The sequence below is a fragment of the Chiloscyllium punctatum genome, chromosome 4, assembly GCF_047496795.1.
Source record: "Chiloscyllium punctatum isolate Juve2018m chromosome 4, sChiPun1.3, whole genome shotgun sequence".
NCBI lineage: Eukaryota > Metazoa > Chordata > Chondrichthyes > Orectolobiformes > Hemiscylliidae > Chiloscyllium > Chiloscyllium punctatum.
In genome coordinates this window covers 12,504,980-12,527,375 of record NC_092742.1, presented here as the reverse complement: position 1 = coordinate 12,527,375, position 22,396 = coordinate 12,504,980, and the positions used below count along the sequence as shown (strand labels likewise).

The window sequence follows — 22,396 nt, the reverse complement described above, 5'->3', positions numbered from 1 at the left end:
TGCCTGCCCCTCCTGATGTTACCTGCCTTGCTGTGTTCCCCTGCCTCCTGCCTGTCCCTCCTGATGCTGCCTGCCTTGCTGTGTTCCCCCAGCCTCCTGCCTGTGCCTCCTGATGCTGCCTGCCTTGCTGTGTTCCTCCAGCCTCCTGCCTGTCCCTCCTGATGCTGCCTGCCTTGCTGTGTTCCCCCAGCCTCCTGCCTGTGCCTCCTGATGCTGCCTGGCTTGCTGTGTTCTCCCAGCCTCCTGCCTGTCCCTCCTGATGCTACCCTGCCTTGCTGTGTTCCTCCTGCCTGTCCCTCCTGATGCCGCCTGCCTTGCTGTGTTCCCCCAGCCTCCTGCCTGTCCCTCCTGATGCTGCCTGCCTTGCTGTGTTCCCCCAGCCTCCTGCCTGCTTACCATTAAAACTGGAGCAAGTTCAGGTCAGAGAGGTCGGAGTGTGACAGCAAATTTTAGGAGCATTTAAGTGACCAAAGTCAAATAAATTATCTTTAACGAGAGAGTTAAGAGGGGACTAGAGAATCAGAGAGAAGGGGATTCTGGATTTTACAGCCCAGACAGCTGATAGTGTAGGCTACTGGGGGGGTAGAACAAAGGGAAACCCCTTCCCCTTCCCCTTCTCCCCACCCCAGGGCTGTACAGGACAGTGAGATTGGAGCAACACAGACATTTCGGAAGATTGAGGCATCATGATTGGTACTGAGATGACAATTTTTATTGTTAATAGAAAGACAAGTGCATATTTAATACAGCAATGGTGACATTTGTGGAGAGACTTATTTAAGGAACCTTGGCTGGATTTTCCCATGGACTTTGGGATCCTGACCTCAAGCCCCTGCTATCTTGCACAGCAGCAGCCTTCTGGCCTGCCCATCCATGCAGTGGCTGTGTGATTGAGGGCGGCCTACATACTCGGAACGTGACGGATGGAGCCTTAGCAGCATCCAGAGATTGAGAGCAGGGAGATCTCCTCAGAGGCGTGTCCTGAAGTCAGAAGCGGAGGGAAAATCCGTAGCTGAAGCTTTCACGATGCTGACCCCCATCTTTGGGGCTTGGAGCCTCTTTGTGCACTGGGACAGGGGTCCCATCACTCCGGTAATGTGCCAAGGAGACCACATCACACTAATCAGCTTATGTGTCTGCCAACCTCCTGATGTCCAGTGCCTACATCTGAGAAACATGCCCATCTGAGGGAGCTATGCCAACCTGATGCCACCTCATTGCTGCAAAACCCACCTTTGGGGCTAGGAAATTCAGGCTTCAATACTAAGAAATATTTGCTTTGAGCTTTAAACAACAATTTTCACAGAAATGTGGGTGTCACTGGCAGCATTTATTGTCCATCCCTACTTGTCCCCTTGAGAAGGTGGTGCTGAGCTGCCTTCTTGAACCGCTGCAATCCATGTGCTGTGGGTTGACCCACAATGCCCCGAGGGAGGGAATTCCAGGATTTTGACCCAGCGACGGTGAAGAAATGGCGATATATTTCCAATTCAGGATGGCTTGGAGGGGGAACTTGCAGGGGGTGGCGTTCCCATGTATCTGCTGTTCTTGTCCTTTTAGATGGAAGTGGTTCTGGGTTTGCAAGGTGCTGTAAGGAGCCTTGGTGAATTTCTACAGTGCATCGTGGAGATGGCACTCATTGCTACTACTGAGCGTCTGGACCAGGAGTGAATGTTTGTGGATGGGGTGCCAATAAAGCAGGCTGCTTCGTCCTGGATGTTATCAAGCATCTAGAGTGTTGGTGAAATCAAACTCATCCACAAAAGTGGGGAGTATTCCATTTCATTCCCGACTTGTGCCTTGTAGATGGTGGACAGTCTTTAAGGGAGAGAAGGGGTGAGTTATTTGCAGCAGTATTCCTAACCTCTGACTTGCTCATCTAGGCACAGTATTAATATACAACATAGAAAAGCACAGCACAGAACAGGCCCTTTGGCCCACCATGTTGTGCTGAGGATCAATCCTAATCTAAACTAAAATAACCTAACCTATGCTCCTCTCAACTCACTACTATCCATGTTCCTGTCCAGCTGTCACTTACATGTCCCTAATGACTCTGCTTCCACCATCACCGCTGGCAACGCATTCCATGCATTCACAACTCTGCGTAAAGAACCTTCCTCTTAACACCTTAAAACTATGACCCCGCGTGCCAGTCAATCCTACCCTGGGTAAATTTCTCTGGCCAATGACTCTATCCATGCCTCTGATTATCGTGTACACCTCGATCAGGTCACCTCTCTTCCTCCTCCTCTCCACAGAGAAAACGTCTGAGCTAGTCAACCTTTCTTCATAAGATAAGCCCTCCAGTCCAGACAGCATCCTTTGCACCCTCTCCAAAGCCTCTGTATCTTTCCTATAGTAGGGCGACCAGAACTGGACACAATATTCCGAGTGTGGTCTCACCAGGGACTTGTAGAGCTGCAGCAAAACCTCATGGCTCTTAAACTCAATCGCCCGGTTAATGGAAGCCAAAACACCATATGCTTTCTTAACAACCCTATCCACTTGGGTGGCAACTTTGAGGGATCTATGTACTTGCACACCCAGATCCCTCTGTTCCTCCACACTGCCAAGAATCCTATCTTTAATCCTATATTCAGCATTCAAGTTCGACCTTCCAAAATGCATCACTTTGCAGTTATCCAGGTTGAACTCCATCTGCCATTTCTCAGCCCAGCTCTGTATCCTGTCTATGTTGCGCTGCAGCCTGCAGTAGCCCTCTGCACTATCGACGACATCTCCAACCTTTGTGTCATCTGCAAATTTATTAACCCATCCCTCAACCTCCTCGTCCATGTAATTTATAAAAAATATGAAGAGTAGAGGCCCAAGAACAGAGCTCTGCGGGACCCCACTCAACACTGACCTCCAGGCAGAATACTTTCCATCTACAACCACTCTCTGCCTTCTGTCAGCTAGCCAATTCTGAATCCAGATAGCCAAATCTCCCTGTATCCCATACCTCCTGACTTTATGAATGAGTCTACCATGGGGAACCTTATCAAATGCCTTTATTGAAGTCCACATACACCACATCCACTGCCTGACCTTTGTCAACCTGTCTCGTCGTCACCTCAAAGAACTCAATAAGGTTTGTGAGGCATGACCTGCCCCTCACAAAGCCATGCTAACTTGCTTTTAATCAATCTATCGTCTTCCAAATAATCATAAATCCTATCCCTCAGAATTCTTTCCAAAACTTTGCTGACCACAGATGTAAGACTGACTGGTCTGTAATTGCCTGGGATTTCCCTATTCCCCTTCTTGAAAAGAGGAACAACATTCGCCTCCTTCCAATCCTCCGGTACGACTCCCGTGGAGAGTGAGGAAGCAAAGATCTTCGCCAGCGGCTTAGCAACCTCCTTTCTCGCTTCCAGGAGCAGCCTGGGATAAATCTGGTCTGGCCCTGGGGACTTATCAATTTTAATGTTTTCCAAGATTTCCAGCACATCAACTTCCTCAATCTCTATCTGTTCCAGCCTGTTTCCCAGCTCCTCAAAGTGCTCATTCACAACAAGATCCCTTTCCTTCGCAAAAAACTCATTGAGGGCTTCCCCTATCAGCTCAGACTACACGCGCAAATTCCCTCCGCTATCCCTGATCAGCCCTCCTTCTCCCTGATCATTCTCTTATTCCTCACGTATGAGTAAAATGCCTTTGGGTTCTCCCTAATCCTTCCTGCCAAGCCTTTTGCTCATCCAGTATAAGTTCCAATCAAAACAAGAGGCTTAAGGGAAGAAGAGGTCTGTATCTAGGGCAGGGTGTAACTTGTTTAAGAAAAGCAGAGAGTAATCAATAGCTGGTTGTCTCCACAGGGTAATAAGGAACTCCAGGATAATGAATATGTTCAAGGTATCAGTTCAAAGATAAAGACTGCTGGTGAATTCGGAAATGACAAAAGGAAACTCACTAAAGACAATAATGAGACAGAGCATTCTCTAGAGATACATGGGAATACTCATTAGTGTATCCAAAAGCTGCATGCTTTCATTAGATCAAAACAGTTTTAATCAAAATGACAAACTTCAATGTGTCTTTGCAATATGAGATGAGAAGGGTCAATACTGACAATCATTTATTCCAATTTTAAAATTAAAACTTACAATAGCTATATCAAATTCAACGCAGGATTATTCAATTCTGAGAAACCAGTTTGTGAGAATCAGTGACAAACATATTGCTGCAGCTGGGGCAGTTACACAGGTACCAAGCATTTCATCAAACTGATCTATTCAGCCCTTCAGACTCCTGTAAATTGAGCCAAATGGGTTTAATGGACTGAACTCTGATTTGGAGATCTCACCTTTAATGTTCAAACCCATCCATTGCCTCAGCCTTCCTTGGCACCCGAACAGCCTCCACAAGTTCCACCTTGCAGTAAATTTGGCCTCCGCATATTCTCTCCATTCTACAACTGATCTTCAACCATTTAATTCCGACCTTCTGGAATTGTCTCCTTAAGCCTCTCTGCCTCTCCTTCTTAAAAGAGCCCCCTCCCCTTAAATCCAATTAGGTACCTCCCCCTCCTACTATCCCATTCCTTCTTTAGTTCAGTGTGGTGTAATGGTAATGTCCTGGAATAATAATCTATAAATGGGTGCCGGAGTTATGCTTGGATCCTTAAAAACAAGGAGCTTACGTTGGACAATTTAAGGGGCAAATGGTGTTTAACACACACCTGAGAGAAAAGCACATGCTTTTACCATGTTGCCAGCTAGTTACACTGTATTTCACCGAATAACAACTATGCTACAAACCGACAGGAGGCCAGCACATTATAACCTAGCAGGCTATTCAGCCCGGCATGTCCATGCTGACCCTCTGCAAGAACAGCTCCACTAATCCTCCCTCCCTCCCCGTTCTCTGTAGACCCGCATTTTCTTTTCTTCAGCTGTTGAACTGTTAGGTCCATGTAGGATGAAGAAAAATTCCAAGGAATGCTGACGTGACTCATATCCAATATCCAACCAGCTGGCTAGGAATTGAAATCGAGAGCTTAGTTTAAAACAAAAGAGGCATACGTAAGGTTTAAGAAACTGAAGACAGAAAGATCTTGAAGGATACCAGGATAGAAAGAAAGAACTCAAACAAGGAACTAGGACGATTCAAAGGGGCCATGTCTTTGGCAAATAGCATTAAGGAAAATCCCAATGTATTTTGTAAACACATTAGGAGAAAGAAGATAGCTGGGGAAAGGAGACATTCACTTAAGGACAAAGAAGGGAATTTATGTGTAGAGCCAGAGGAATTGGCTGAGATCTTTAACGAATGCATGAGTACTCACAAAGGGAGAAGGACTTGGTGGATGGGGAGTTGATATTCTATATCATGCAGATATGAAAAAGGTGTTAGTTGTTTTGAAAAGCTTTAAGGGAGACAAGTCCCCAGGACCTGATAGGACATATCCCAGAATGCTGAGGGAGGCAGGTCAGGAAATTGCTGGGACGTTGGACAAAATCTTTATATTCTCTTTAGTCACAGGAGGGGCCCCAGAGGATTGAAGAGGATCTCAGAGATTAAAAAAAATAACCTGTAATGTCATACACCTCACCAAGTTTACAAAAAAAACCCAGTAATCATGACTATCTAGTTCAGAAAACGATACAAATAAGCAGTAACTTTACACGTTTAACCATTTATTACAAAATAAATATTCTAACTTCCTTTAAATCCTCTGAATGAGTGTCCAATAACCCATCCTTAGGATGGACAGATGTCAAAGGTTACATGGCATCATTTGAAAGCTAATTATTCTCGATATACTGACTGGTCTCCCTCACTCAACCAAGATCACCAAACCAGTCACCAAATTCACTGCCCGGAGCACCTGGCTTCCTGCCAATCTGCTTCCAGTTTTAGGTAACAGCTGTCCTGGCCAACATTCGGCCCTTAAACCACACCTAGTCTGGTCACTTAGATCATTGTTGTTTGTCACAGCTTGACTGAGCTCTGGTTCTCTGTCTCATCTCCGACAATGGTGGATCCAGTGCTGTAGGGATACCCAGGAGCTGTGAAAGGTGTTAAGTAAATGTACGGCTTTGTTCTCCCCAGTCAATCTTCCATAAGAATTTCCAACTCTTCCAGAGGAACTCTGATCCGAATCTCCTTTTCCGTCATTAAGTCTATTATTTCTTGGAGTTGTCCAGGTAAGTGGCTGACTGCATCTAAGTATAGCACCTGGGAACGAGGGAGAAGGAATTTAGTATTTGCTGTTATTAGACTGAACCTCTCTAATTTCAAATCTAATGTTGATCTTGCATTTGTGCACCTCCTGTGCAGCTGTAACCTTGTGCGCCTCACTCTGTCTAAGTACCCTAAAATCTGTATGTCCTTGTTTGCTGATCTGACTGTACTGCTCGCAAAACAAAACTTTTCACTCTAACAATAAATCACTCTGACAACAATAAATCAAATGTTTTTCCAGAAAGTTCAGAGGGAAATCTGCCACTCCTAGGACATTGGACGTTCGCCTCTGAGACACAGAGTTCGTGGGTTTAAGTTCAAAACAAAAAGTATACCTAAACTGACATTCCAACTGCAGGACTGAGGGGGTGCTGTACTGTCAAAAGGTCTGGCATTAACCCAAACTCCTGTCTGCTCAAATGCATATAAAAGACACTATTGAAGAAAAGCAGTAAGGTGTCCTGATACGATGGCCAATGTTTATCCTTAACTTAACATCACCAAAATGGTTATTTCCTCAATACTGTTTGTGCCAAAGAGTTTATCTGAAGCTGAGAAAGTTTAAGCTCAGTTGTATGAATACTCAAGGAAGAGGCCATTAAGCTATCATGACAAGGAAACGAAGGTATTAGCTGTTACCTATAGATGTGTTAGACAAGGAAATTATCTCTGGTGTTCGAGTAAAGAGGTGCTGTCAGGAGAGATGGCACATTGTATTTTATGAAATGTTTCAAAAATCCTTCAAGATATGTCATATGTAGGCAGCTTGGTTTATTCTATTTTATCTTTATTTGTTTTGCTTAATAAGTCTCTGTTTTATTGTTAAAACCAAATATACACATTAGGCATTCATGTTTCAATCGGTGACTATCCTGTTAAATAGAAAAAAAACAACAAAATATGATCTTTCAATCCAGATTTTAGTCCAGGATCTAACTTGTCCAGCTGGTGGGGCAGAGGGGGGGAGAGGTGGGGGGGAAAGAGAGAATCAGAACACAACAATGACTCCACTTCCAATGTACTTTACCGCACTGCTGGGGTTAGAGATAAAGTCAGAAGTACTTTCTAATGCAAAGAATACTGGAGAGCTGGGACTCTGTGCCAAAAACAGCTCTCACCAAATAGAAACCATCTGACCTGAGCCTAGACTATGAACAGATAAAGGTACAAGACTGGAGTATATGGGACAAAGGGTACAGTTTAGCCATGGCCTATTTCAGGGGCCTCCAACTGTAAGACGCAAGTCTACACCGGGGGAGGGGTGGGGGGGGGAAAAGAGACATGATCTAAAAGACAACAACAGCCGATATACAGCATATCTGTCAGGATCAGAGGGCTCATGATTGGAGTGTTCGCCCTTACCTTCAGTTCTCCATACACTGAAGGATGGCAGAAGAATGATTGGCAGTGTCTGAAGAGAGAGTGCACCTGACTGCCTCTCCAATTCACTCCATTGTACTCTTCAAACCTTCAGCTCATCGATGTCCTCGCCCAAGGCAAGGCCCATTCATTCCCAGGCTATCCAACATGGCTGCTGAACCTTCTTTACAAATCCTTACAGATGTTCCACTTTTCTAGCATCATGTGTTCTTGTTTAAGTTCTTTTCAATGGTGTTTTCCAAAGATCTAAATTATGGATTTATTTTATGCTCATTTGGGCCATTTCAAAAGATTCAATGTACAGAATCTGCCCCTGAATTAGACCTAATCATAAACAGCATGTTCACAGAATGGTTCAAAATTACAAACACAGATTTGTGAATGTTCAATGCTTGCTTAAACATTAAACGATCAAATCGAAGGTTTGCTGTCCTGTTTTTCGTTTACTCCAGTGCTCACCTCATCAGCTCTCTGAGACTGCGTCTCCTCCAATCGCAGGGCCAAGCCTGAGGCATTGAGATGGAATCACACCAGAGAGACTGGCGTGGTAAGCACTGATCAAACTGAACAGGTCCACAGCTCGGAATTGTTTTACCTTGTTCCTGAAAGAAGCTCTAAGTGATGAACTCTAATCTTCATATGGGGCTTTTGCCCTGATCTGACACAAAGTGTACAGCCCTTCTGGCATTCGGTCCAAAATGGGGATGTTTGCTGATGATTGCACAATGCTAAGCAGCACTTGGGACTCCTCAGATACTGGCATGGTCCATGCCCATTGGCAGTAAGACCTGCATTGCATTCAGGCTTGGGCTAATAAGTGGCATGAAACATTGCCTACTGGTGCCAGGCAACAACCACCTCCAACAAGAGAGAATCTAACTCTTACCCCTTGACAGTCAGTCAATGGCATCACCATTGTCAAATCCCTCACTATCGACATCCTGGAGGTTACCATTGATCCGAAACTGAACCAGACCAGCCATAGAAATACTGTGGCGATGAGAGGTCAGGAGCTGGGGAATTCTGCTTAACTCACTTCCTGACTCTCCAAAGCCTGTCCATCATCAATAAGGCACAGGTCAGGAGTGCAACAGAATCCTCCCCACTAACCTGCAACATTCCCTCTCGACTGCTCGCATACATAGCTGCTCCAAGATGCCACACACAGCGATCAGCTTGGTAACCATGACACGACCTCCTGGTTTCAGACATTTCTGCACCCACGACTCTCAGAGACCCAGAAAACCGGGAAGAAAATTAGAGGGAATGCTGCTGCCTGGTCGGGTGCTACTCCGACAACACTCAAGAAACCCAACGCTGTCTGGATTGGTGCACCATAAAAACACAGAAAACAGGAGCAGAAGGTGGCCATGATTATGGATAATTATCCATACCCTGTTCATGTTGTCACCCCATACTTCGAAAACCTTCGACATTCACTCTCTCCACCACAGTACATCAATGTGTTCCATGTGATGAGAGATTTATATATATTTTTAATATCGGTTATGTTAAGTTTGGATTTTTAAATTTAGGCTTTTGGGCTTTTCTATGGGTCTGAAGAGTTAATGATTAGCTTGTATCTATTTCTGTCACCATGGTGATTTTTAAAAAAAATTAGTTTGAGGAAGTAGCTTTCAGAAGTAACGGGCTCATAATAATTTAAGCTTCTTGAGGGGGTAGAAAAAATTTTTTCTCTGGTATGAGTACTGTACAAAGGGTGCTTTTGGGTATTGTACAGAGAATGGTTTGGAATTCATTGAATTATACCCTACCACATGTTTCAAAATCCTAAAAGACATATTGAGGAAATAGTTGGGTCTATTCTATTTCACCTTCATTGCCTTTGCTTAATAAATTTTAGTTTTATTGCTAAAACCAAATCTGAAACACTGCGTGCTTATGATTCCGTGAGTGACTTCATTAAAACCAAAGCAACAAAAAAAAAACACGATCAAGCCAGATTGCAGTCTGGTATCTGAAAAGTCCAGTAATAACATCAGCTGGGATTATAAAAACTATCTCCAAGATGTACTGTAATAAATTAGCAAGGCTCCTCCGACAGTCCATTCCTCAACCCTATGACCGTTACCACCTAAAGGATGACAACAGCAAGTTCATGGGAACACCTCTACCTGCAAGTTCCCTTCCAAGCACCAAACCATCCCGACTGGGAAATATATTTGCCATCCTTTAGCGTCAGCGGGTAATAATTCTGCAGACCCCTCCTTTGTGGCACTGTGGGTGTACTGCAGTGGTTCAAAAACACAGCATACCCACCGCCTTTACAAGGACAACTGGGAATGGGTAATAAATGCTGCCCCAGCTAGCCAATCACGAATGAATCACCGAAATAAAACACATGGTAACTGAAGTGGTATCCAGGCTATACAAAATCAATAAGCTCGTAATTCAGGGCTCAACGCTGTAGCCGCTGTCGTTAAAGATTAGAACCTCAATTCCTGCCCTACCTTGGCCCATGGGCACGCCTGCAGTGCTCTGTAAAATACACCCTTTGTCTTCTCAATGTTTCCTTGAGTCACCTGTTTGATGGGAAGGATAACGAACATGAGAAACACAGTCTCAGTATGAACATCTCAGCATTGTAATTCAAAGTGACAGAAGATGGGAACACAATGATTAGGAATCATTCCAGATATCTGTAAGAATATATCCCCCCTCTGTCTCATAGACCAGTAAATGTTTCCTTTGTAAATAGTTTCCCATTCTCTTCCGGAAGTTACTACTAAGTCTGTTTCTAACCCTCTTTCTGTGCTGCTGTTGCGAAACATTCTCATCTCTCCTGGCTCTTTGCTTATTTTCCTACAGCTCAAGACAGAGGAGCAGAAGAAAGCCATTTGCTCCACGGAGTTTGCTCTGCCATTTAATTAAATCACAGCTGATCTGATAATCCTCACCTCCACATTCCTGCCTTTTCCTGGAACCCCAGATTCCCTTGGACAGGTTTTTTTAATCAGGATCTCAGATTTAAATGTGCTTAGTGATTCAGCTCGGTCTCTCAGCAGGTCTAATTCTGGGTCCTCTGGTTATTGACCCAGCTGCCAGTGGAATAGTTTCTCCTTGGTTAACAAAACTGAAGGTAATTTGGAACCTCAACTAAACCTCCCCTCAAACCCCTCTGTCCCAAAGACAGCCCTCACCGAATCCCTTCATCCCTAATATCATTCTAGTAAATCTGCTCTGCATCTTCAAGGTCTTTGATCCAAATGCATTCTGAACCACAAAGTGACCCCACTAACACTATCGAGATAACAAATAGCATCTACGAATCCACTCAAAGCCCACCTCAGATTCCAGGAGGTAATCAAGAGAGCCACAGGGACTAATGGTTATCCGTGATTACATTTTTGAGTGAATTTTCCAGACGCACATTCCTACTCCTCAACTACAGTGCAATCTTTGCTTTATTTGAGAACTTTGGCTCCTTATTGTCTTTACATGCATAGGGTTATGGGACGAGCTCTTTCAGAGAGTAAGTATAGCCATGATGGGCTGAGCGGCCATCTTCTAAGCAGGACGGTTCCATGACTTAAAACCAAAGGCCATTAGCCAACTGCAAGTTATTTTATGAAAGTTTAAATGAGAGATTCACCCACAGGATATTTCATTAATCACTCTCTGTTAACTCCTGGGGTTCTGGTTTGAGGGCTCTACACAGCAATGGGAAAGATAGAAAATGAACAGTGACGGGGTCTGGAGAACTGGAGACCTCGGTTGCTGCCCACATGAACGGCTGGGGTGTGTTCTCACCGTGAAGTTCAGGTACATCCTCCAAAGTAAAACAGAGTGTGCACCAGCCTCTGTCTGAACAGCGTGCTCAAACAATGCTCTGATCCGGTTGGTGAGGCCAGTTTCTGGGAGAGTGTTGTACAAAATCCCAACATCTGCCCTGAGGAGAAAGGGTTCAGAAAGAAACAATTAGCCTTTCCACAGAAGGAGGTCGATTGCACCACCCTGTGGGAATACCACCCCCAGAGAACAGTCCAAGCTTTGCAAACTGTGAAGAGTCAAAGAGATGTACTGCATGGAAACAAATCCTTTGGTCCAACCCGTCCACGCCGGCCAGATATCCCACCCCAATCTAGTCCTACCTGCCAGCACCCGGCCCATATCCCTCCAAACCCTTCCTATTTATATACCCATCCAAATGCCTCTTGAATGTTATAATTGTACCAGACTCCACCACTTCCTCTGGCAGCTCATGCCATACACGTACCACCCTCTGCATGAAATAGTTACCCCTTAGATCCCTTTTATATCTTTCCCCTCTCACCCTAAACCTATGCCCTCTAGTTCTGGACTTCCCGATCCCAGGGAAAAGACTTTGTCTATTTACCCTATCCATGCCCCTCATGATGTTGCAAACTTCTATAAGGTCACCCCTCAGCCTCCGACGCTCCAGGGAAAACAGCCCCAGCCTATTCAGCCTCTCCCTATAGCTCAAACCCTCCAACCCTGGCAACATCCTTGTAAATCTTTTCTGAATCCTTTCAAGTTTCATAACATCTTTCCGATAGGAAGGAGACCAGAATTGCACGCAATATTCCAACAGTGGCCTAACCAATGTCCAGTACAGCCGCAACATGACGCAACAAGAGGACAGTGAAGAAGTTCAAAAGGCCATAGACAGGTCAGGGTTATAGCTAGAAAAGTTGCAAATGATGTTCAATGCAGAAAAATGGGAAGTGATTATTATTGATGAGCGAAACAATTGTAGTGATTATATAAAACACAATGTAACTCTAAAGAGGGACGCAGAAGCCTGATGTATAAGGCTCAAGTCTTAAAGACGTCAAGACAGGTTAAGATAGCAATTGACAAAGCTGTCAGTATTCTCAGCTTTCTTAAAAGGGGTATAGAATACAAGAGCAAGAAGGTTAAATTAAACTTTTATAAAACACTGGTCTGCCTCAATACTGCATCCAGTTCCGAGCACCACATTGAAGGAAAGGAGTGAAGGCACTTGGAGAGAGAGAGTACAGAAGAGAAGGATTCCAGGGATGAGGAATGTCAGTGATGCTAACAGATGGAGAAGTTACGGAGGAGGTTGGAGGTGGTGTTTGGGAGAGGTATTCACAATCAGGAGGGGTCTGGGCAGACAGGGAGAAACGTGGTGGAATATCCCAAGCAAGATGGAACATATCCGGGCAGGCACGGTGGCACAGTGGTTAGCACTGCTGCCTCACAGCGCCAGAGACCTGGGTTCAATTCCTGCCTCAGGCGACTGACTGTGTGGAGTTTGCACATTCTCCCCGTGTCTGCGTGGGTTTTCTCCGGGTGCTCCGGTTTCCTCCCACAGTCCAAAGATGTGCAGGTTAGGTGAATTGGCCATGCTAAATTGCCCGTAGTGTTAGGTAAAGGGTAGATGTAGGGGTATGGGTGGGTTGCGCTTCGGCGGGGCGGTGTGGACTTGTTGGGCCGAAGGGCCTGTTTCCACACTGTAAGTAATCTAATCTAATCTAATCTAATCTAATATCCAAGATGGGCAAACGGTGCACCGAGACACAAAGAGAAATGCTTTTGAGCAGCAAAAAAACAGAGTTTGGTGGAGACAGGTTCTATTGAGGTGCTCAGAGAATAAGTAGGTTATTATCTGAAAATGAAGCAAGTCAGGGCTGCAGGGAAAAGTGAGGAATGGGAGTAGGGTGCATTGCTCAGTCAGAGAGCCAGCACAGATGTAATGGGCTGAATGGCCCTTTCCTGCACGGAAACAATCCTGAGGCAAACCCAGCTCCAAGGCTGTAAACGCTTGGGACCAGTGGGGTCAGGTTTGGTAGGGATTCGGAGGGAGGGTACTGAGAAACCAGAGGGAGTGGAGAGGTTCAGGGGTGAGCAGGGGCTTCCTCAGCATACAGCTGGTGAGACACGTCCCCTCACAACAACTCTTACCGCTGCACAGTGTCGACACGCTCCTTTCTTCGCTCTTCTGCGTAGATGGCAAACAGCCGCGGCACGATGAGGTCTTGCGCTGACCTGGCGGTGGCGTCGAAGAACCTTCGGGCTCGGCTGGCATCGTGAGAGCGGCTTTCAACCTGCGTGTAGAGCTTCCAGAGCTGGCGGCTGCCAGGATACTGGCCCAGAGCGTGTGTGAGCGTGTGGCGGACAGGGCCCAGGGGATACACACTGGCCTGCATGTGAAACCTCAGCAGCCTCACGTGCATCACAGTCAGCCTCTCCAACACACACATCACACTCTGGCGCCACACGCTCGGCTTGGGCTGGGCCTTTTCCAGTGAGGAGAGGTCTACGAGCTTCTCAGCTGCCTGCCTGTACAGTGAGTCGGCAGCCTGAATGCCCAGCGTGAGGTACTGGAAGAGGGCAAAGCAGCCTATCAGGCTTATGAGCTGGCCAGGCCTCTGACTGCCGGATAAAGTTGCATCGTGGGTGGGCAGGTCCCGGAAAGATCGCTCGTATGTTTTTCGAGCCTTCAGCACATTAACCGGCAGCACCTCACCTGCGTAAGGCGAGTAGGTGGTACCCAGGGCGAGGCTGGTGAGGATATAAACCGCCCGCACTGTCGTTGACGCGCTGATGCTCCGCACTGACTCCAGCTCCAGTGAGGAGTACAGGAAGCAGAGGTCACACAGGGTGGAGCTCTGCAGGCCCTGAGAGACAGACATAGCAATGGCTGTGTCAAAAACCCTTCTCGAGTCCTCCACGTTCCCCAGCAGCCATTCCAAATGGGCATATTCCCTCCACAGGGACAGATTATTCCGGTTTTCACCCTCCTTCAGAAGGTTTTTAGCGAGTTTCTTGCTCCTCTTCCCCAGAGATTTCAGCTGCTTCTTTCTCCTGAGCTGCAGGCTCCTCACGACCTGCACATTACCAGAATGAGACTTTTTTTAAAAACTAGCCCACCAGTTCCCTCATCCCAAATGCCCCCTAACACCATGCCCTCATTCTCTCCTCAAAAACACAAACACTGACTCGTACGTGGGCAACACAGCTCCTTCCTGTAATTCGTCCATGCAGCCAGGCTTGGGGAGACATGGGCAGAGAGTGGATGGGGAACACAAGGGCACAGAGGAGTTGGAGAGGGAATGGAGGAAACAGAGGGAGAGCGAGAGCATGAGAGAGAGCAAGAGCGATGGCGCACACAAGGACAAGATTGTGCAAGCAAGAGAGCGCATGCGAGTGCGAGCATGAGCAAGGGTGAGCATGAAAGTGAGAACAAGAGAAAGAAACTGAGAGAAAGAGAGAGTGAGAGAGAGAAAAAAAAAGAGTCAAACAGAAAGAAAGAAAGAGGGGCAGAGAGAGGGAGAGAGAGAAAAAGAGAGAGGGAGAGAGGGAAAGGGAGAGAGAGAAAGAGAGAGGGAGAGAGAAAGAGAGAGAGAGAGAGAAATAAAGAGAGAGAGGGAGAGAGAGAAAGAGAAAGGGAGAGAAAGAGAAAGCAAAAGGCATCCAGAGAGAGTAAAAGAGGAGAGAAAAAAAGCAAGATGAGGACAGCAAGAGAAGATGACAAAGCTAGGGGCAATGAGAGAGCGAGAGACACAGAGTGAGAGACAGAGACTGAATGCTGCCACTGTTCCTGCGCTGCATGTTGTGTGTAATCTCCAGCCCACCCAGTGCTCTTACCTTTGATTTTTCATACTGCAGCCAGTACAGGGCGAGCTCTGACCGCTCTTTCCCAGCGAACAGAGGCAACGCCTGGTGAAACGCGGTTTGTATGAAGTCCTCCCCTTCTGGGCAGTGGCTGACTGGCTGCCTGGCATTAGACATTGCTGGCAGGAAGCCGATGGTGCTGACCCCAGCAGCTGGAGGGGGACAGCAAGACAGAGGTCTCTCATCAGCTGAGCCACAGTCAAACAAACCAGGATCATCCAGCACCACATTCAGGCAGCACGGAGGCAGGCTGAATCCTGTTGGAATTCCCAGCAACTGGAAAAACGATGATATGAGCTGGAACCTCAGTTCTGGGCTGGATACTTTGAACATTGAAGAACCAATGTCATCAAACAGCACCTGCATTGATTTTTTAAAAAAAAGGGAAAAATAAAATCCTGTGGACTTTAAATGGGAAAAGATACTGCTTTAAACCCAGGAAACATTTGTAGTTTTAAAAAGCAGTTACTGAAACACATATGTATGTACGATGGGCAGTGAGGCAGAATTCCCGACAGAGTGGCCCTCCCTGGGCGTGCTCCCAGCAGTTTTGCCCAGACATAATCAGAACCTGTAACGGTGGGCTCAGGCAGCCTCAGCACAGTAATAGCCACTCCAACCATTCCTGGGCAGGTGGCTACAGAAATGCAGCCTGCGAAGAGCAAGCACATAAACCTGACTCTTTCCCTCTTCTGTAACACAGAACTGTAGAATCCCAACAGTGCAGAAAGCAGGCTATTCAGCCCATCGAGTCTGCACCGACCCTCCAAATAGCATCCCACCCAGAGCCATCCTCCCCAACTTTATTCCCTGTAATCCTGCATTTCCCATCGCCCATCCAACTAACCTGCATGTCTTTGGATTGTGGGAGGAAAACAGAGCATCTGGAGAATGTGCACACTCGACACAGACTGAGGGTGGAATCGAACCCAGGTCCCTGGTGCTGTGAGGGAGCAGTGCTAACCACTGAGTCACCACACTGTCCCGGTCCTATCCAGTGACTCAAGCACACGATGCTGGCTGTCACTCCAGTGTGGTACTGAGGAAGTGCTGCACTGTCAATGGTGTCATCTTTTGTATCAAAGATAAAGCTAAAGTTGTCGGGTTTTTTTAAGCTCACATGACATTACTCAAAACAAAGAGAGGAATTCTCTCTGGGGCCCTGGCCTATTCCTTCAGCAAACCTCCAGTCATTACCTCGTCATCATGGGAGACAGTTGCTGTGAAAGTGTGGCTGCTGGGTTTCCTGTACTACAACATTGATGTCACCTCTGGAGTTAGTTATTGGGCAGGAAGGAGTTTGGAAGGTGCCGAGATGGTGCAAGTCACTGGCCTCTAAAAGCAGGTCACCTAGACATATTGTCCAGTCAGTTCCTGTGTCTCATTTCAACGTTTTGTGGCTAATGTCTGTCATGCAAAAATAGGTGAAAACTGATTGGATGAAATTCCTCACCTGTTTAGTAAACCGTCAGTGTTTTTGGGGAGCATGGCTCCTTTTGGACAGACCGGTAATTACCGCCCGACCCGGAGACACCCGAAGGTCACGGTGAGCCTTTCATCTCTTTTCGATCCACCGGTTAGACTTGGTTCAGCCTTCTGGTGTGTGACTGTGGGCTAGGTAGGGCAAGGACAGCAGGTCTCTTTCCCGAAGAGAGATTAGTGGTCTGGGTGGGCTTTCACGTCCAATCTGATGGCTCGGGGTCACCTTTTAAGATCAACAAGTCCAGATTCTTAACCTGACTCAGTATGGGACTGGCTTATTAGTCCAGTAATGTAACCAGGTGAGGTGAACTGGCCATACTAAATGGCCCATAGTGTTAGGTGCATTAGTCAGAGGGAAATGGGTTACTCTTCGGAGGGTCGGTGTAGACGTGTTGGGTCGAAGGACTTGTTTCCACACTGTAGGGAATCTAATTTAATCATAACCACTGCACCACCATACCCCGAAGCAGGCTCAGTATGTGGCCAGTAGATGGAGCTACACGTTCACATTTATTGTGCAAATGAAGCGTTGTATTAATTCAGAGCGTTCGATGGGACTAGGAGACAGTAACATTAAAGCACCACACAGAGCACAGAGGAGATCTAGAATGCTCTTCACCAAAAACCTGCTGGGCTCAGCTTCAATTTCTGACGTAAGGATCGATAGACTTTTGTTAGGTAATGACATCAATCGATTATGGAACAAATGCGAGCAAATGGACAAGACGACAAACGTGTTAGGAGAGGATGGCGGAAATAGCTCGAGGGGCAGAATGGCCTCCTCTGTGTTCTCTATCGATTGCCCTCTCACTGATTTTCAACGGCAGTCTGCCAGGGGGCAGGTCAGAGAACACACTGACAGGATGACATGGGGACACTCTCAAACTGTGAGAACAGACTCATAGTTCCAGGATGACACAAAACTACTTCTCAAATTGAAATATATTCAAATAGCCATTAAATAACACATTGCAAACGACAGAAGATGTCACCTTGGAAAATATCCCGCCAGTGAAGGCAAGGATGTGGTACATTGGTTGGGTGCGAGACTTAACGTGCTCATTTTATCCTGAAAGATTCCTTGATACTAAACTCAGTGAATGCATCTCGACATGTTAAGAGAAAAAGTGTGTCTTTTACCTATGTCCCCACCAAGGATTGGAAACAGATGATGCTTTACTGCTGGATAACCTTCCAAGCGAATGCTTTCATTTTAAATAGTGTCATAGTCCTCTCAAAAGGAAGGGGTGGGGGGGGTGCGCTCACATTACAAGTTCTTGCTTTTCTATAATTGCAACAATGGTCAGGGAATTCTCCTTGAATCCATGTCCAATTCAGGGATTCCACGACCCATCTAAAAGAAAACTCTTCATGGGAATTTGTGGCGAGGCCAGTATTCATTGCCATCCCTCCTGAGTTGCCCTTGCACCCTGATGGTTGCTGGGGGCAGAGAGCAGTTGGAGTCAGCCACATTGCTATGGGTCTACTATAGGCCAGACCAGGTAAATACAACTGTTTCCTTCCCTAACAAACACGAGGAAACCAGACAGACTTTTAACCACAAATCAATGATTGATGTCTCTATTCTTCCTATCCAAGTGCACGATCTCACATTTCCCCATAATGTATTCTATCTGCTGCTTCTTTAGCCACTCTCCTCACCTGTCCAAGTCCTTCTGCAGCCACCTCACTATCTGCCCCATCACCTATCTTTGTATCATCTGTAAGCTGAGCAATAATGCCCTCAGTTCCTTCACCCAGATCTTTAATCGATAATGTGAATCGCTGTGGTCCCAACACTGACCCCTGTGGAACTCCACCATCTCTACTCTCTGCCAATCAGCCAATCCTCTCTCCAGGTCAGCACCTTGCCCCGAACACCATGGGCTTTTACCTGATTTAGTAGCCTCTCGTACAACAATGTGTCAAAGGTCAAAGATTTGTCAGGCATGACCTTCCCTTGACGAAACCATGATGACTCAGCCCTATTTTACCATGCACACCACAATCTCATCCTTCATAATAGACTCTAAAATCTTACCAATGACCAAGATCAGGCTAACCAGCCTATAGTTTCTCATCCTCCACCTCCCTCCCTTTATAAACAGGGTGTGACATTAGCCATCTCCCAGTCCTCTGGGACCCTTCTTGAACCCAGTGATTCCTGAACGATCACCACTAAAGTCTCTACAATCTCCTCAGCTATCTCCTTCAGAACTCTGGGGTGTAATCCAGGTGGTCTGGGTGATTTATTCACCCTCAGACCTTTCAGCTCCCTCAGCACTGCCTCCTTTGTAATGGTTATTATATGTAACTCTGTCCCTGGCTCTCTCTGGGTTCTGGTAAGTTCCTCCACTATTTCTTTATTCCCCATTACTACTCCTCCAGCATCATCTTCCAGCAGGTGAACACCAACTCTTGCCTCACTCTTACCTTTTATATTTCTGAAAACAAAAGGGTTCCTTTAAACCACACTTGGACAAATGCGGCATTAAATTCCAGGGCTGTCTCTCCCCCCCCAGCTCTGTTGTCCATGTTTGAACCAAGGCTGCAGTGAGGTCAGGAGCGGAACCCAAACTGAGGGGATTATTAGTATCATAGTCATACAGCACAGAAACAGACCCTTCAGTGCAACTCATCCATGCCAACCAGGTATCGCAAACTGAACTCATCCCATTTGCCTGTGTTTGGCCCACATCCCTCTAAACCTTTCCTGTCCACGTACCCATCCTGTTAAATGCTGTAATTGTACCAGCCTCCACCAGTTCCTCTGGCAGCTCATTCCGTACATGCTCCACCCTCTGGGTGAAACATTGTCCCTCGGGTTCATTTCAAATCTTTCCCCCCCCCCCCCCCCCCTCACCTTAAACCTATGCCCAGTTTTGGGATGCTCCACCGGATTTCAGAATGAGACATTAGAGCCAGTGACCAACTGCTAGGTCAAAGAGGCAGGTTTTTGAGGAGGAGACAGAGAACACAAGTAATTGAAGGCATGGCCAACAACAGTGGGTTACACTAACATCAGAGCTATGTGCAAAGGGAAGGGAATTGGATGGGAATAGACACTTCAGCAGATTCTGGGGCTGAAGGAGATTACAGTCAGTTTCTACAGCATGGAGGATGATCCTTCTACCCAATGAATCTGTGCTGGTCATCAAACATCCATCTATTCCAGTACCATTGCCCAGAACCTGGCCCATCGCTTTGTACATTCTGGTCTTTCAATCTGGAATCTAATTACTAAGGTCAAGGATTCAGAGGGGCCCCTCGGCCCTGGCAGATTTGTAAAGAGATTTAAAACCCTGGCCGCTGCCAGACTGGGAGCCAGTCCAGGACAGAAGGTCCGATGGTGGTGAGTGAAGGGGATTTGGTGCGAGATCAGATCCAGGCAGCATGGTTTGGGATGGGTTGATATTTCTGTGGGGTGGAAGGTGAGGAAATAGGAACAGACGTGGATGAGACTGGGGGAGGAATTTTCAGATGGGAAGAAACGTCGAAGCATTGCCTTCTGGGAACTATCAGCAGCTCTCTCTCCAAGAGATGAGCACCAAAGGGCAAACTGCACAAACTCAGTGGATCAAATGGCTTACCTGCCTCATCCAATGATTAGCGTTCAAGTGGGACAGGGGGGGGGGGGGGGGGGGGGGGGGGATAAATACTTAGCTCACCTGTCTGTCAGGATCCTCACAGTCTTCTTCAGTCTGACCCTTCGCCTTACCAGCTCGCCATGGCAAACAGTGCTTGGAGTCACGGCTGCTCTCCACATGCAACCAAAGCTGCCACTTGGGTAGTGTCTTGTCTGTGACCTCCTCCCCATCTTCCTCCTCATCCTCATCGTCGCCTAATCAAATTCAAAAGGTACAAATGCAAAAAGGTGAGTGGCAGGCAGGAACGGGGAGACCTGGAAGGAGTGGTGGTCGGGATGAATATCGGGGGTGGGTCAGTGCCCAGACATCCTTAGGGATGATCGTCTGTTACAGACGGTCCGAAAGGCTGACAGCAGCCTGCGCTTTCCAAATCAGGGCACAGGCTCAAAAAGGAAGTCATTCAAAACCTAGGTCCCAGCTGGAGTATTCTGTTTAAATTCTGTGCTTCAAAAGGGTTAGGAAGGTTGTCAAAGCCTTGGCAAGAGAGTGTACAGGAGATTTACTGCAATGGCTCCAAGGCTATAGGTCTTTAGCTACAGGAAGAAACAGGAGAAGCTGCAGCTGGTCTCCGTCAGGCACTGCCTTTCCAGGTTTTTGGAACAGCAGTATCGCTGCAGCATGCATACAGTGAAGGGTTGGGAAGCAGAGGGCAGACATTCAAGTAACTGGCAAAAGAACCAAAAAGAGATGAAGAGAAAACATTGGAAATGCAGCTCCATGTTCTGCTCAAGGTGAAGCAGTTCGGTAATAATCTGGAAATAAACTGAACAAATCTTAAAAAGGAGATAGTTTTAGGGCCATGGGGAAGAAACTGGGGCACGGGACTAATTGGATAGCTCCTCTTAAAGAGCCAGTACGAGAGAGTCAAGGGCCTATCCCATCCTGAGAAATCCTGGACAAATAGTGGCATCCTGCTGAGCCAGCAGCCCCTGGCATTGCTAATGTCACACCCTGACATCCCCTCGTCATGTGGAGCAATTAAAGAGTGTGCTGTCTCAGCTTGGAATGTCTCAGTACGCTTTTGGGATTTGTCCCAAGACCTTCTGAGACATTTTTTGGATGAGCATTAACTGATTCAACTCCCATCCCTCCAAAGGCCTGAACTGACACTTCTTGAATGATTAGAGTATAAATACCACTCACAGCCCCTCAGCAACTGAAGCAGTTTGCATCTGGACACCAATTAGATTTAGTCTGACAAATGGCAAATAGAAATTCTGACACACACGTGCCAGACAATGTCCATCTCCAAACATGAGAATCCAACCATTGCCCCTCAATATTTAACAGCATTATCAAGCAACCCCCAGGAACTGAACTGGAGAAGCTGTGTAAATTCATGGGCTCCAGGAACAGGTCAGAGGCTAGGACTCCTGCAGCGAGTACCTCAGCTCCTGACCTCACTCAGTACAGCTGCGATATTCTGCGATTATCGGTGATATAACTCCCCCCCGCTCTCTTTATCTCACCTGAAACATCTAAATCCTGAAGCATTAAGCTGCCACTCTTGCCTCTCTTTCAATCAAGTCTCTGTAATCGCTACAACATCACTGAAATATACAGAGGAATTTTGGATTATCCAGCAAGATCATAAGGTCCTGATGCTTGGCTCAGTGGTTAGCTCTGCTGCCTTGCAGCGCCATGGACCCGAGTTCGATTCCCACTTCAGGCGACTGTCTGTGTGGAGTTTGCAAATTCTCCCTGTGTCTGCATGGGTTTCCTCTGGCTATGGTCATGTTAAATTGCCCATAGTGCTCGGTGCATTAGTCAGGGGTAAATGTAGGGTAGGGGAAATGACTCTGGGTGGGTTACTCTTCGGAGGGTAGGTGTGGACTTGTTGGGCATGTTTCCATAATGTAGGAAACCTAATCTAATCTAAATTGTGTTATCCAGCATTTGAGTATCCGAATATCCGAACCAAATACTCGCCATCCATGTCATTCGGATAATCGAGGTTTCTCTGTATATTAATCCAAACTCCGAATTTAACTGCCTTACCTATCATGGTCCTCATATTAAAACAAACACACCTCAGACCGCCAGTCCTGGCTGTGTTCAGTAACCTCTCCCTGGTGGTT

At 46.6% G+C, this 22,396-nt stretch overlaps 1 protein-coding gene across 2 annotated transcripts in view; it reads right to left on the bottom strand.

Annotated features, from left to right (window-relative positions):
* Positions 1–697: 697 nt before the first annotated feature.
* The window catches only part of nrde2 (NRDE-2, necessary for RNA interference, domain containing), a 115,924-nt gene continuing 94,225 nt past the window's right edge, over positions 698–22,396 (bottom strand). Inside the window, exons 10-15 of one of the 2 annotated variants that reach the window (XM_072568077.1) lie at positions 20,340–20,512; positions 15,163–15,549; positions 13,477–14,402; positions 11,338–11,476; positions 10,038–10,109; positions 698–6,180 (exon numbers count right to left, since the gene is read on the bottom strand). In XM_072568077.1, the coding sequence (XP_072424178.1) occupies positions 6,055–6,180; positions 10,038–10,109; positions 11,338–11,476; positions 13,477–14,402; positions 15,163–15,549; positions 20,340–20,512 (1,823 nt within the window). In that variant the 3' untranslated portion in view covers positions 698–6,054. The remainder of the gene's footprint in view (positions 6,181–10,037; positions 10,110–11,337; positions 11,477–13,476; positions 14,403–15,162; positions 15,550–20,339; positions 20,513–22,396) is intronic. The other variant, XR_011960403.1, reaches the window with a different exon arrangement.